This window comes from Anolis sagrei, chromosome 12 (genome assembly GCF_037176765.1).
Source record: "Anolis sagrei isolate rAnoSag1 chromosome 12, rAnoSag1.mat, whole genome shotgun sequence".
Classification (NCBI taxonomy): Eukaryota; Metazoa; Chordata; class Lepidosauria; order Squamata; family Dactyloidae; genus Anolis; species Anolis sagrei.
The window spans coordinates 464,803-479,346 of record NC_090032.1 but is presented as its reverse complement, the minus strand read 5'-3'; the positions used below and the strand labels follow the sequence as shown (position 1 = coordinate 479,346).

The window sequence follows — 14,544 nt, the reverse complement described above, 5'->3', positions numbered from 1 at the left end:
AACGAAGAAAGGAAGGAGGGAGGGAGGAGGAAAAGGAGAGAAAAGGGGGAAGCATGGAAAGAAGGAAGAAAAGAGAAGGGGAGAGAAGGGAGGAAGGAAGCAGGGAAAGGAGGAAAAGGGACGGAGAAAAAGAAGGAAAGGCAATGAAAGAAAGGGGAAGGAGAGAGCAATGGAGGAAAAGAAAAAAGGAGAGAAAGTGGAAGGAAGGAAGGAGAAAAGAGAAGGAAACGGGGAGGAGGGAGGAAGCAGGGAAAGAAGGAAGAAAAGAGGGAGGGAATGAAGTCCTGATGTGGGAGAAAAGCAGATAATAATAATAATGGGAAGAAGGAAATAAACAGGAACGTAGGGTTGAAAAAAGGAGGGAAGAAAGGGAGAAAAGGTAGGAAACGGAAGGAAGAGAAGAAGGAAACAATGAAGTCCTGATGTGGGAGATAAGCGGGATAGAAATAATTATAATTATTAACAGAAGGGGAAGAAGGAAGTAAAGATGGAAGGAGGTGTGCAAAAAAAGGGAAGAAAGGGAAAGAATGAAGGAGAAAAAAGGAAAGGGGAGGAGGGAGTGGAGGAAGCAGGGAAAGGAGGAGGAAGGAAAGAGGAAAGTAAGGAGAAAAAAGGTAGGAAACGGAACAGAAGACAGGAAATGGAGTAGGAAGGAAGAGTGGGCCTGGAAGGCCTACAACAACAACCACAACAACCACCGCCCTCCTGAGCTGGACTCTCTGGGCCGGCACAAGCAGGCCCGTGCTTCCCACTGAAACGCCGGTCAGTTGATGCTGGCCAGAGTCCGGCCCTTGGCTTGACCAGCTCAGCATGTGCGGACGGACAGATGGACAGAGAGAGGGGATCGGAGACGGTTTCCCCGTCCAAAGAGACCAATGTAATTGTTCTTCTCCAAAGGTACATTTCCCCCTGAACGTGCCCCTCATACACCGGGACCCCCAAAATAAACAGGAAGAGGAAGTCGAGAGAGGAAGGGGGGGAGGAAGTGTACACGGGGGGGGGGGGGGAGGTAAGAAAATAAATTAAACCGGCCGCAGAGGGCAACGATGACCAGGCGGCCGCTCCGCAAGAGAGAGAGAGAGAGAAGGAGGCGCATTCCGGGGGGCTTTTTTCCGTGTGTCTGGCGTGTTTGGTGGTTTTTAATCAGAGTGGCAGAGGCGGGGGGTCCTCGGGTCGGTCAGTGAGTCCACCGGTCAGTTGGCTGCCTGGCTCGCCGTCCCCGAGTCCCAGCAAAGCCCAGCGCGCAAAGAGTCCGGCCAGGATCCCGCCCAAAACAGTCTTGCAGGAAGGAGGGGGTCCTGAGCCTTAGTCCCAAAGGAAGAGGAGGAGGAGGAAGAGGAAAGTCCGGCGGTCCGAGTGCGGCCCTTGGGCGGCTCCTGCTTGGCCGGACAGAGGCTTCCTTCCCTCGCTAGCCGTCTTCCTTGGGCGGCGTGTACCAGCCTGCAAGAGGAAGGAAGGAAGCGGCCCGGTCAGTGTTTATGAACTGCTGGGTTGGCAGGAGCTGGGGCTAACGGTGGGAGCTCACCCTACTCCCCAGATTCAAACCACCAACCTTTTGGTCAGCAAGTTCGGCAGCTTGGTGGTTTAACCCACTGCACCCACCTATTGATGTACTGACATTGGTGTGTTTTTGAACTGCTAGGTGGGCAGGAGCTGGGACTAACGGTGGGAGCTCACCCTGCTCCCTTTTGGTCAGCAAATTCAGCAGCTCAGCAGTTTGATCCGCTATGCCCACCTAATGATCTACTGGCATGGGCATGTTTTTGAACTGCTGGGTTGGCAGGAGCTGGGGCTAACGTCAGGAGCTCCCCCACTCCCTGAATTCTCTCTACAGCATGAAACATTCCTTGGGTCGGGTTACTCACCGTTCTTCTCGTGGATCTGGACCAGGGACTTGTAGGACTGCTGGGCCCGCGTCAAGCTGTACTGGTTCTGGGGGGGGGGGGGGGGGGAGGGGAGGCAGAGGGGTCAGTGGCTCCGCCCTCCCCTGGGTGACCCCCACCCTGACCCCGGGGGGGGAGGGGAGGGGGCGGGGCTGACCTTGTTGGCCCCGAACTGGACCCTGGCCTTGCCCTTGACCAGCGTGGCGCTGATCTGCATGATGACCGACTCCACCGAGTAGGCGCTGCTCCAGCCCTGCCAGGGAGGGAGAGGGGACAGCTCGCACAACAAGGCACAAGCCCTCCCGGCAGATGGTCATCCGGCCAGACACACAGTAGAAGGAAGATCCATGGGGAGAACTAAGATCATAGATGCCTAGAATCCTAGACTTGGATGGGAACCCAAAGGCCATCCAGTCCAACCCCCTTCTGGCAAGGCAGCAAAGAAAGGCACAATACAAACCCTCCCGACAGATGGCCATCCAGTCAGAAGACTCATGGGGGACGGGGACAGGTCGACTATATAATCCTACAGTTTGAAGGCTATCCAGGCAAACCTTCCCGACAGATGGCCATCCAGCCAAACAGGACCCCCAAAGGTCACCCCATCCAACCCCCTCTTGCCAAGACAGCAAGAACACAGTCAAAGCCCCCCTGACAGATGGCCATCTGGCCAAAAAAGGCATTAAAAGACCCATGGAGAGAACTAAGATTATAGAATCATAGAATCCTAGAGTTGGAAGGGACCCCAAAGGCCATCCAGTCCAACCCCCCTCCTGCAAAGACAGCAAGGGCACAATCAAAGCCCCCCTGATAGATGGCCATCCAGTCAGATAGACATTAGAAGACTCATTGGGGGGGGGGGGGGGGGGCAGGCTCCTAGAGTTGGAAGGCCATCCAGCCAAACCCTCCCAACAGATGGCCATTTGGCCGAACAAGACCCCAAAGGCCACCCCGTCCAACCCCCTCTTACCAAGACAGCAAGGGCACAATCAAAGCCCCCGACAGATGGCCATCCAGCCAAAAAAGGCATTAGAAGACCCATGGAGAGAACTAAGATTACAGAATCATAGAATCCTAGAGTTGGAAGGGACCCCAAAGGCCATACAGTACAACCCCCTCCTACGAAGACAGCAAAGGCACAATCAAAGCCCCCCTGACAGATGGCCATCTGGCCAAAAAGGCATTAGAAGACCTATGGAGAGAACTAAGATTATAGAATCATAGAGTTGGATGGGACTCCAAAGGTCATCTAGTCCAGCCCCCTTCTGCCAAGGTAGCAAAGGCACAATGTGAACCCTCCCGACAGATGACCATCCAGACCCATGGAGAGAAATAAGATTATAGAATCACACTCCTAGAGTTGGATGGGAACCCAAAAGGCCATCCAGTCCAGCCCCCTCCTGCCAAGGCAGCTAGGGCACAATGCAAACCCTCCCGACAGATGGCCATCCAACCATCTAGAGTTCGAAGGAATTCCTCCTGCCAAGGCAGAAAAGGCACAGTACAAGCCCTCCTGACAGATGGCCATCCAGTCAGATAGGCATTAGAACACTCATGGGGGGGGGGGGGCAAGCAGACTATAGAATCCTAGAGTTGGAAGGCCATCCAGCCAAACTCTCCCGACAGATGGCCATCCAGCCAAACCCTGGAAGGGAGGCACCCTTCTTCCACTCAAGGGCCGCCCACTCCACTCCAGTTTGGCTGTGCAGGAAGGCACCACCCAAGCCCTCCAAGCAGAGGCCCAGCCAGCCCAAAGGAGGAGACTTCTCCAGGCTGAAAGGCAGGGCCCGGACCCCGCCCCCCCTCACCTGCTTCGTTAGGAGCTCCATGCAGATGGCCCCTCCGCCCAAGACGTACCTGAGAAGGGAGGGAGGGAGGGAACAGGTTATCATAATATAATTTCTAATAATATAAACAATATAATTTCTAATATAATTACCAATATAATTCATAATAATATACATTCTAATTTAAGTAATATAATTTCTAATATAACTACTAATATAATTTATAATAATATAACTTCTAATTATATTGGAATTTCTAATATAACTACTAACATAATTTCTAATATTAGTAATGGAATTTCTAATATAACTAACATAATTTATAATAATATAATTTCTAATATAAGTAATGGAATTTCTAATATAACTACTAACATAATTTATAATAATATAACTTCTAATTTAAGTAATGGAATTTCTAATATAACTACTAATATAATTTATAATAATATAACTTCTAATTATATTGGAATTTCTAATATAACTACTAACATAATTTCTAATAATATAACTTCTAATATAAGTAATGTAATTTCTAATATAATTACTAACATAATTTCTAATATAAGTAATGGAATTTCTAATATAACTACTAACGTAATTTCTAATAATATAACTTCTAATTTAAGTAATGTGATTTCTAATATAATTACCAATATAATTTATAATAATATAATGTCTAATATAACTACTATCATAATTTCTAATAATATAACTTCTAATTTAAGTAATGGAATTTCTAATATAATTACTAACATAATTTCTAATATAACTACTAACGTAATTTCTAATAATATAACTTCTAATTTAAGTGATATAATTTCTAATCTAATTACTAACGTAATTTATAATAATATAATTTCTAATTTAAGTAATATAATTTCTAATATAAGTAATATAATTTCTAATATAACTAACATAATTTATTATAATATAATTTCTAATTTAAGTAATATAATTTCTAATATAACTACTAAGTTATAATAAAATAATTATACATAAGTTATAATAAAATAATTTATCATATAAGTAATATAATTTCTAATATAACTAACATAATTTATAATAATATAACTTCTAATTTAAGTAATATAATTACTAATATATTTTCTAATAATATAATTTCTAATATAATTACTTATATATTTTCTAATGTAAATAATATAATTTTAATAATACAATTACTACTATAATCAATGTAATTTATTAGAAAATACTAATATATTTTTCTAATATAAATAATATAATTTTAATAATACAATTACTACTATAATTAATGTAATTTATTGTAATATAATTACTAATATAAGAAATATATAATTTATAATAGTAATATAATTTATATAATTTATAATAATAATAATGTAATTATTATGCCTACTTAGAATAGGCCCCAAACCAGATAATACGTCCCCTCCCCGGTATTTTCAGTCTTTCTATATTTAGTTCCTTATTATTATTGTTGTTGTTGTTGTTGTTGTGATGTTTGTGTTGATTTACGCCTTGGGAAGGAGCGGTCACTCACTCACCCTCCGGACAGGACAGGCGAGACCACCCTGACGAAGGGAGGGTCGAAGGGGAAGTTGTCCTGCAAGGAAGGAAGGAAGGAAGGAAGCCAGAAGGGAAGGGCGGGCCCGTTGGCATGCCGCACTACAACTCCCGCGGCCCTTGGCCCCCATCTCCCCCCCCCCCCCCGTACGCCCTTTTGGTGGGCCTGACCTTGAAGGTGAAGTTGAGGAGGATGAAGTCGGACCCCTCTTTCTCCTTCAGGATCTGGAGGTCGCTGTGCAAGGCGCTGTCCTCGTCCACCCTGGGGGGGGGGGGGGGGAGGGAGGGGGGAGCAGAGGAGTCACTCAAGCACCAGGGACACCCCCCAGGCCCTCACCCAATCCCCCCCCCCTCAAAGAGCCACGTCTCAAGGTTGGGAAGGAGGTCAACAGGCTTGCCACCTGAATATTAGGAAGGACTTCCTGACCGTAAGGAGAGCTGTTCAACAGCAGAACTCTCTGCCATGTGTCGGGAGGGCTTGGGTTGTGTCTCCTTGCATGGCAGAGGAAGGGTGGACTAGGTGCCCTTCCAACTCTAGGGTTCTATTTCTTTATTATGGGAGAAGGAGGGTGGACTGGATGGACTTGGGGGACCCCTTCCCACTCTAGGATTCTAACTCTGTTGTGTCTATCTATGGCTGAAGGAGGGTGGACGAGATGGCCTTCTTTTAGTCTCTTCCAACTCTAGGATTCTACTGATTGATCTATGCATCTATCTATTTACACATCGTGCTAGGCATCTATCTATCCATCCATCCATGCATCCATCTGTCTGTCTATCTATACATCCATCATCTTTCTATCCATCTATTTACCCTTCCTTTGATCCTCCCTCCATCTATCTATTTATCACTGCATCCATCCACACATCTATACTTCTTCCTATCTATCTATCTATCTATCTATCTATCTATCTATCTATCTATCTATTATGGCAGAATGAGGTTGGAATGGATGGCCTTCTTTGGGGTCCCTTCCAACTCTAGGATTCCATCTATCTATCTATCTATCTATCTATCTATCTATCTATCCATCCATCTATCTATCTATCCCTCTATCCCTCTATCCATCCATCCAACCATTGTATAGATGGGTGGCTGGCTGGCTGGATGGATGGCTAGATGGATGGATAGGTAGATAGGTAGATAGATGACGGAGGGATGGCTACATATTTGGGAAGATTGTTGGATGATGGATGGCTAGACAGATGGATGGATGTATAGATAAGAAGATAGATGGATGGCTAGGTAAGATTGTTGGGAAGATGGATGGATAGATGATGGAACGATAGCAACATAGTTCGGAAGATTGTTGGATGATGGATGGCTAGATCAATTGATGAATGGATGTATAGATAAGTAGATAGATAGATGGCTAGGTGGATGGCTAGATAGATTGTTGGGAAGATGGACGGATGGACAGACGAACAGACAGATGATGGAGGGATGGCTAGATGGTTGGGAAGATTGTTGGATGATGGATGGATGGACAGATGGACGGACGGACAGATGATGGAGGGATGGCTTGATAGTTGGGAAGATTGTTTGATGGACGGATGGATAGATTTATCTATTTATGCATCGTGCTATGCATCCATCCATCCGTCTATCTACACATCCTTCTATGCATCCATCTATCCATCCATCCATGCATCTATCTATCCTTCTATCTATGCATCTGTCCGCCCATCCATCCACCTATCTATCAACGCATCCATCTATCTGTCTGTCTGTCTATGCATCTATCTATTTATGCATTGTGCTATGCATCTATCTTTCCATCTATCCATCCATCTATGCATCTTTCTATCCATCCGTCTGTCTGTGTATCTATTTATGCATCGTGCTATGCATGCATCCATCCATCCATCTATCCCTCTATCCATCCCTCTGTCCATCCCTCTGTCCATCTATCTATTCATCCATCCATCTATCTATACATCTACCTACCTACCTACCTACGCATCTATCTATTTATGCATTGTGCTATGCATGCATCCATCTATCTATACATCTCTCTATTTATACATCGTTCTATCTATATCCATCCATCTACCCATCCGTCTATCTATCTATTTATGAATCCTTCTATCTATCCATCCATCTATCCATCCATGCATGCACCTGTCTATCTGTCTGTCTATCCATTGCAGAAGGGGGTTGGACTGGATGGTCTTCTTTGGGGCCCCTTCAAAGACTTAGAGGCTGGGTGGCCATCTGCCGGGAGGGCTTGGATGGTGCCTTCCTGCCTGGCAGAAGGGGTTGGGAGTGTGCTTGGCCCTCTTTGGGATCTCTTCCAGTCCTAGGCTTTGGTGGAAATACTTCTTTGGGCATCTCTAGGAGTAGTAGTCGTCATCCATTGTATTGTTTACTTTACTTCCTGCCTCTCCTTCTTTGGAGGCATCATTATCATTATTATTATTATTATTATTATTATTATTATTATTATGATAATGCTGCTTACTTCAGGAGTTTGACATTCCAGTCGTAGAGGCTGTCGTTGACGAGTTCCACCGCATAGTTTCCTGCGGGGCGACACGGAGGAGGGGTCAGCGCCACCCTAGACCCCCCCCCAGCCCCCCTGCAGCCCCTTCCCCCCCACCCCCCGAGACCGGGCACCCGGGCACTGACCGCCTTTGAAGCTGGCCGATCGGTAAATATCCCTGAGCTCCTTCATCAGCCGGTCAGTGGCCTGCACAGACCCAGACACTGCCCCCTGAGACAGAGAGAAAGAGAGAGAGGGACCCGGTCAGCACCCCCTTCACAACAAGTTGGGGGGGGGGTTGATTTTGTCATTTGGGAGTTGTAGTTGCTGGGATGTATAGTTCACCTCCAATCAAAGAGCATTCTGAACCCCACCAACGATGGAATTGGACCAAACTTGGCACACAAAACTCCCATGACCATCAGAAAATACTGGGAGGGTTTGGTGGGCTTTGACCTTGACTTTGGGAGTTGTAGTTGCTGGGATTTATAGTTCACCTCCAATCAAAGAGCATTCTGAACCCCACCAACAATGGAATTGAACCATACTTGGGGCACATGGTACTGGGATGACCAACAGAAAATACTGGAAGGGTTTGGTGGGCACTGACCTTGAGTTTGGGAGTTGTAGTTCACCTACACCCAGAGAGCAAACAATGGATCTGGACCAAACTTGGCACGGATACTCAATATGCCCAAATGGGAAAACTGGCGGAGTTTGGGGAAAATAGACCTTGACATTTGGGAGTTGCAGTTGCTGGGATTTATAGTTCACCCACAATCAAGGAGCATTCTGAACTCCGCCAATGATGGAACTAAACCAAACTTGGGACACATGACCATCAGAAAATACCAGAAGGGTTTGGTGGGCATTGACCTTCAGTCTGGGAGTTGTAGTTCACCCACATCCAGAAAGCACAAATCTGGACCATACTTGGCATGAATATTCAATGTGCCTGGTGGAGTTTGGGGGAAAGAGACCTTGCCATTTGGGAGTTGTAGTTGCTGGGATTTGTAGTTCAATCATTTGTAGTTACAATCAAAAAACATTCTGAACTCCACCAATGATGAAACTAAACCAAATTTGGCACACAGAACTCTCATGACCGAAAAAAAAAAATACTGGAAGGGTTTGGTCGGCTTTGACTTTTGAGTTTGGGAGTTGTAGTTCACCTACATCCAGAGAGCAAACAATGGACTCAAACAAGGATGGATCTGGACCAAACTTGGCATGAATACTCAATATGCCCAAATGGGAACACTGGTGGTGTTGGGAGGGGGGGAGGGTAATTGATTTTGTTACTTGGGAGTTGTAGCTGCTGGGATGTATAGTTCACCTACAACCAAAAGAGTATTCTGAACCCTACGAACGATAGAATTGGGCCAAACTTCCCACACAGGACCCCCATGACTTGAAGGGACTTCCTTTCGGCCTCGCACATACTCCCTCACCCGCCCGCTCTCCCCTCCCCACTCGGAGACTCAGAAAGAGCCCTCCCCTTGGATGAGAGGCCTGTCAATCACAGCAGAGGAGGGATTTGGGTGGGAGGACCATCAGAAATATGTGTTTTCTGAAACCCCAGATTGAGAAACGCTGGTCTAGTGGAAGACCCCCGTCCCCCCTTTCCTCCCTCCCTCCTGGCGACACGTACATTTAAGTAATCTTGCCTCTGGTTCTTTTTGATTTTCTCGAGGATGGCCAGGTTCTCCTTCCCGATGCCGTCGTCCTCGGCCTTCTTGGCCTCGGCCGGCTCCTCCTCCTTCATCTCGTAGTGGTCCAGCTCCTCCGTGTCCTTCGGGAGGAAAAGCAGAGCGTCCCATCATTCGCCCACGCCGGGACTCGTTTCGGACCGCCACCCCCAGCGAGGCCACCACCGCCCGGGATTTCGGCCTCCTCGCTCCCCGGGGAGCGTACCTCGGGCATTTCCTCGTCTTCTTCCTCCGAGGAGACCTCCTCCTGGGTGCTCTGCGGGACGGAAAGGCAAGCGTGAAGCCCAAGTGATGGGGGAGAGGCCTTGGCAGGACTCGCACCTCCATTTTCAAAAGACACAGACAGGCTCTATATCAATAGATTCTCAGGCCAGAGAAACTACTCCAAATCCCACTTGTAACTGGACTGATATGCAAAGTCCCTCTATGCTGAGTACATGAAGGTTGTGGAGTACACCAACTATGTTATTTTAAATAATAATAATAAAACTTTTTTTTGTATTCCGCCCTATCTCCCCAAAGGGACTCAGGGCGGATTCCAAACATATTTTACATATTTTAACGAAGTCTACGTTATGTTTGGTCTCTTGAGATCATGATTGAAACCAAGGGAGAGTAGGGGTCTTTTGGTCAACTGAAAACAACACTTTTGAAACTCGTGCTATTTATTTTATTTACGACATGTATATTCCACCCTCTCTCACCCAGAAGGGGATTCGGAGCGCCTTACAAGTAATATGTAAATACAATATATTTTATTATTACCATAGTACAATATTAGTATTATATATTGCTATATTGTACTAGACCATTATACTGTAATAGTATTAGAAATGCTACATTTAATATAAAATATATAATTATATTATCTTATAATAATAATAATAATTATTATTATTATTAGTAGTAGTTGTAGTTTTAGTATGAGTACTATATTGCATCACATTATATCACCAATATTATATGTATACACAATATATTATAATAAGGTGAGTAAACCAACTCTGTTATTTCAACAAAGACTACTTTATGTTTGGTCTCTTGAGAACATGATTGAAACCAAGGGAAAGTAGGTGTCTTTTGGTCAATTGAAAACAACACTTCTGAAACTCTGCAATGTATGCATTGCCATGTCTTTGTCCCTGACAGTTCAAAGAGATATCTAGGTATATCAGTCTAACAGCTGAGAAACCTAGTTGCTGTGCATATATTTACCACTAAGGAGAAGGTTGACTCAAATGAGTTTTTAACTCTTCTCAGGATGATCACACTTACAGAAGGTTATGTTTTTCCAAAACTTTGGCCCTCAAAGCCCCCCCCCCCCCGACACGACTCCTCACCTGCTCCGCCGGCAGTGGCTGGTCCAGCATCTCGAGGTCCGGGTGCTGCGGGAGGTTGTAGAGCTTACAGAGGTCCGAAATGATGCGCTTGAGGTGCTGCAGGAGCTGAGCGAGGAGGGGGAAGCAGGCAGGACAGGTAAGGCAAAGAAAGGGCACTCCCCCCCCCCAACTCAACTCATGTGTCAGGTATGGTTGGAATGGAACTGTGTTAAAGGTTGGGGTCTATATAGCGTAGAGATGCCATGAAAAACTACAAAAGGGAAATTACTTTCATGTAGTCTTGGTGGAAAACAACATGTTTACATGACAAGAGACAATGGCTCTTTTAAGAACGGCTGACGTTGATGAGGAAACTCTTGGTGGAAAACAACATGTTTACATTGCAAGAGACAATGGAAGTGTTTACAAGGCCCCTTACTTAAGAAAAAAAATTAAGCATCACTCGGAGAATGAAAGTCAACATCTGTCCGGGAACTGGACGCTAGAAAACACCTGTCGTTCATTTACAACTTCTGGGAACAATATCCGCAGAAATAGACTATGTGAGTGACCCTCTCTATCCAATCCGATCTATTCTATCTGTCATCGATCCACTCCTTGGTGGATCTCTACGCGGATGGCGCACAACTCTTTCTCCATTATTGTCCCGCCACACCTGCTTCTTCCACATCCTCACCAGGGTGTTGCCCTTCTTGACGTCAGCCAGCCTCTCCAAGATGGCGGCCAGGTTGGGGTCATCCGACTCCACCGACCAGATGGGCGGCACCGCCGGGTAGGACTCCTGCCGGAGGAAAGGCAACGTTTACATCTATGCTCGTCTGTATGCATAATAATCATAATAATATATGCTGATGATATTGTCGAAGGCCTTGATTAGATGAATGGCCTTGTAGCTCCGAAGCTTGGCTGCCTGGGGAGATCCTTTGTTGGGAGGTGTTTTAATCACATTCACAACTGCCTCTTTCTTTCTCCCACCTTGGACATAATTCCACATTATCCATCCATATATATATGTATATATAGTTTTCAGTAGAACCCTCAACCTCTGTCTCAGGCCCCGCCCACCAGCTTTAGCCTGGCCAAGTCCCTATTGGCCCAGGAACACCCAAGCCCCGCCCCTCCTCGAATGGGCCAGTCTCTTCTGAGGAAGCCCCGCCCCCTTGCCTCAGGCCCCGCCCCCTTCAAGTATTTGGGAACCCTCACTTAAGCCCCGCCTCTCGCTTTAGGCCCCTCCCAGCATGTCTTCCTGGGCCAAGCCCAGATTGGCTCACGAACACGCCAAGCCCCGCCCTTCGCCTATTTGAGAACCCTCAAAGTAAGCCCCGCCCCTCACTTTAGGCCCCTCCCAGCACCCTTCCTATTGGCTCAACAACACCCAAGCCCCGCCCCCTTGGCTCAAGCCCCGCCCCTACTTCAAGCATTTGAGGGGTCCAGAACGCCTCTTAAGAGCCCTCAGAGTAAGCCCCGCCCCATGCTTGAGGCCCCTCCCACCAGCTCTTCCTAGTAGCCTAACAACACCCCAAGCCCCGCCCTCGGCCGCCAAGCCCCACCCCTCCTCGAGGAGGCCCGAGACCCTTGGGGAAGCCCCGCCCTCCTGACTCAAGCCCCGCCCCTCCTACAAGCACTTTCAGGGCCAGACCGCTCCAAGAGAGCCCTGAGTAAGCCCCGCCCCTCGCTTTAGGCCCCTCCCACCAACTCTTCCTATTAGCCCAACACCGCCACAAGCCCCGCCCTCGGCTGCCAAGCCCCGCCTCTCCACGATATGGCCCAAGACCCTTGAGGAAACCCCACCCCCTTGGCTTAAGCCCCGCCCCTCCAAGCACTTCCGAGGTCCAGAACTCCCCATGACAGCCCTCAGAGTAAACCCCGCCCCTTGATTGAGGCCCCTCCCACAATCTCTTCCAGGGCCAAGTCCCTATTGGCCCACGAACATCCCAAGCCCCGCCCCCCGCCTGTCAAGCTCCGCCCCTCCTGCCCTCAGAGTAGCTCTTGCAAGGAAAGAGCACCCTTAGCCCCGCCCCCGACTGCTAAGCTCCGCCTCCTTGCCTCAGGCCCCGCCCCTTCTTCAAGCAGTTTGGGGTTCCAAATGCTCCGAGAGCCCTCAGAGTAAGCCCCGCCCCTCGCTTTTGGCCCCTCCCACCACCTCTTCCTATTAGCCCTAGATCACCACAAGCCCCGCCCTCTTGCCTTAGGCCCCGCCCCTCCAAGCACTTTCGGGGATCAGAACGCCCCGTAAGAGCCATCAGGGTAAGCCCCGCCCTTTGCTTGAGGCCCCTCCCACCAACTCTTCATATTAGCCCTAGACCACCAGAAGTCCCGCCCTCTTGCTTCAGGACTCGCCCTCGCTGGAGGCCCCTCCCACCAGTTCTTCTTATTAGCTTAACACCACCACAAGCCCCGCCCCCTTGGCGCCAGAACGCACCATGAAAGCCCTGAGTTAGCCCCGCCCCTCGCTTTAAGCCACTCCCACCACTCTTCCTACTGGCCCAAGACCACCCCAGGCCCCTCCCTCTTGCTTTAAGCCCCGCCCCTCGCTGTATGCCCCTCCCACCAGTTCCTCCTATTGGCCCAAGACCACCCCAAGCCCCGCCCCTTGCCTCAAGCCCCGCCCTCTTGCCTCAAGCCCCGCCCCCGTTGGCCTCACCGTGATGTTTCCGTGGATGCGCACGACCGGGGGGGGCCCGCTTCCGGTCCCGGGGAGGAACTCGCACCCGAGCTCGTCGGGGCAGGCGCGGGCGATGCGGAAGCGCTCGTGCCCGCGGTGGAAGATGGACTCGAGCAGGCGCAGCTCCCGCCTCAGCAGCGCCCGTCCTCCTCCAGCTCCGCCTCCGCCTCCTCCTCCTCCGTGGGCTCCGCGGGGCATCTTCCCATGGGCCGGCCTGGCGTGGCCCTGCGGGGGGCCCTTCCCGCGTGGGCCCGCTCGGCAAGATGGCGGCGGACGGGAAGGCCCCCTGGCTGATCCTGCTGCCGCCGCCGCCGAGGCCGGAAGTGACGCCCCGCACCCGGCCCCGCCCCCCATGCCCCCCGCCCCCAAGCAGGAAGGGGAGGAGCCCCGAGGAGGCGGATGCCCGCACGCCGTCGCCCTGGAGACCGCCACTTCCGCCCCGGACCGGAAATACTTTGAGAAGAGGGATCGCACTGAGGAGAACCGACGCCTCCTCCTCCTTCCCAGCGCCAAAATGGCGGGCTCTTCCGGGGCAGGAGACTTCCGGGTGGGCTTCCTTGCCCGCCCCGTGACGTCACGTCCTGCCCTTCGGGCAGGACGTGACGTCACGGGGCGGGCAAAGAAGCCCACCCGGAAGTCTCCTGCCCTGAATGGGATAGCAGTGACGTCATCGCTGCCTCTGATTGGCTGGAGGGATTCTCCCCGCGTCACGGCTCCTGCTGGCCAATGGCGGAACTACAGCTGAGGCTAAGCCCCGCCCACAGAGCTTTACGTAATGGAGGGCGTGTTACGCAACGGGAGGTGACGTCACTCAGGGAGTGGAGAAGGCTGAGAGAGTGTGACTCCTCCATCATCACCATCATTCATTGTGTACCCTTATTTATCAGTATTGTTGATTAATAAAAATCCAAAAATTGTACTGACAAGTATTGTCAGTTACATTAACAGTTAGTAATTGATCATTAGCATTTGATAATTAATAATCATTAGCAATTGATTATCAAAGCTAATTAATAATTGTTGTATCAGGCCCTGAATGTACAATTATTATCGACAATGCAATTATTGTATATGATAAGTAGCATTGATAATAATTGATAATAATTATTGTATACAATAATTAAGCATT

At 48.7% G+C, this 14,544-nt stretch overlaps 1 protein-coding gene across 1 annotated transcript; it reads right to left on the bottom strand.

Annotated features, from left to right (window-relative positions):
• Positions 1-1,308: 1,308 nt before the first annotated feature.
• Positions 1,309-13,967, bottom strand: UBE2Q1 (ubiquitin conjugating enzyme E2 Q1). The gene is made up of 13 exons (XM_067472280.1): positions 13,395-13,967; positions 11,427-11,531; positions 10,751-10,855; positions 9,616-9,666; positions 9,353-9,493; positions 7,848-7,932; positions 7,681-7,741; positions 5,390-5,480; positions 5,200-5,258; positions 3,692-3,740; positions 2,041-2,136; positions 1,866-1,932; positions 1,309-1,440 (listed from the first exon to the last, which is right to left on the bottom strand). Exons 1-13 carry the CDS (start codon positions 13,767-13,769, stop codon positions 1,409-1,411), a joined length of 1,317 nt encoding a protein of 438 aa, XP_067328381.1. The 5' UTR covers positions 13,770-13,967; the 3' UTR covers positions 1,309-1,408.
• Positions 13,968-14,544: the final 577 nt, after the last annotated feature.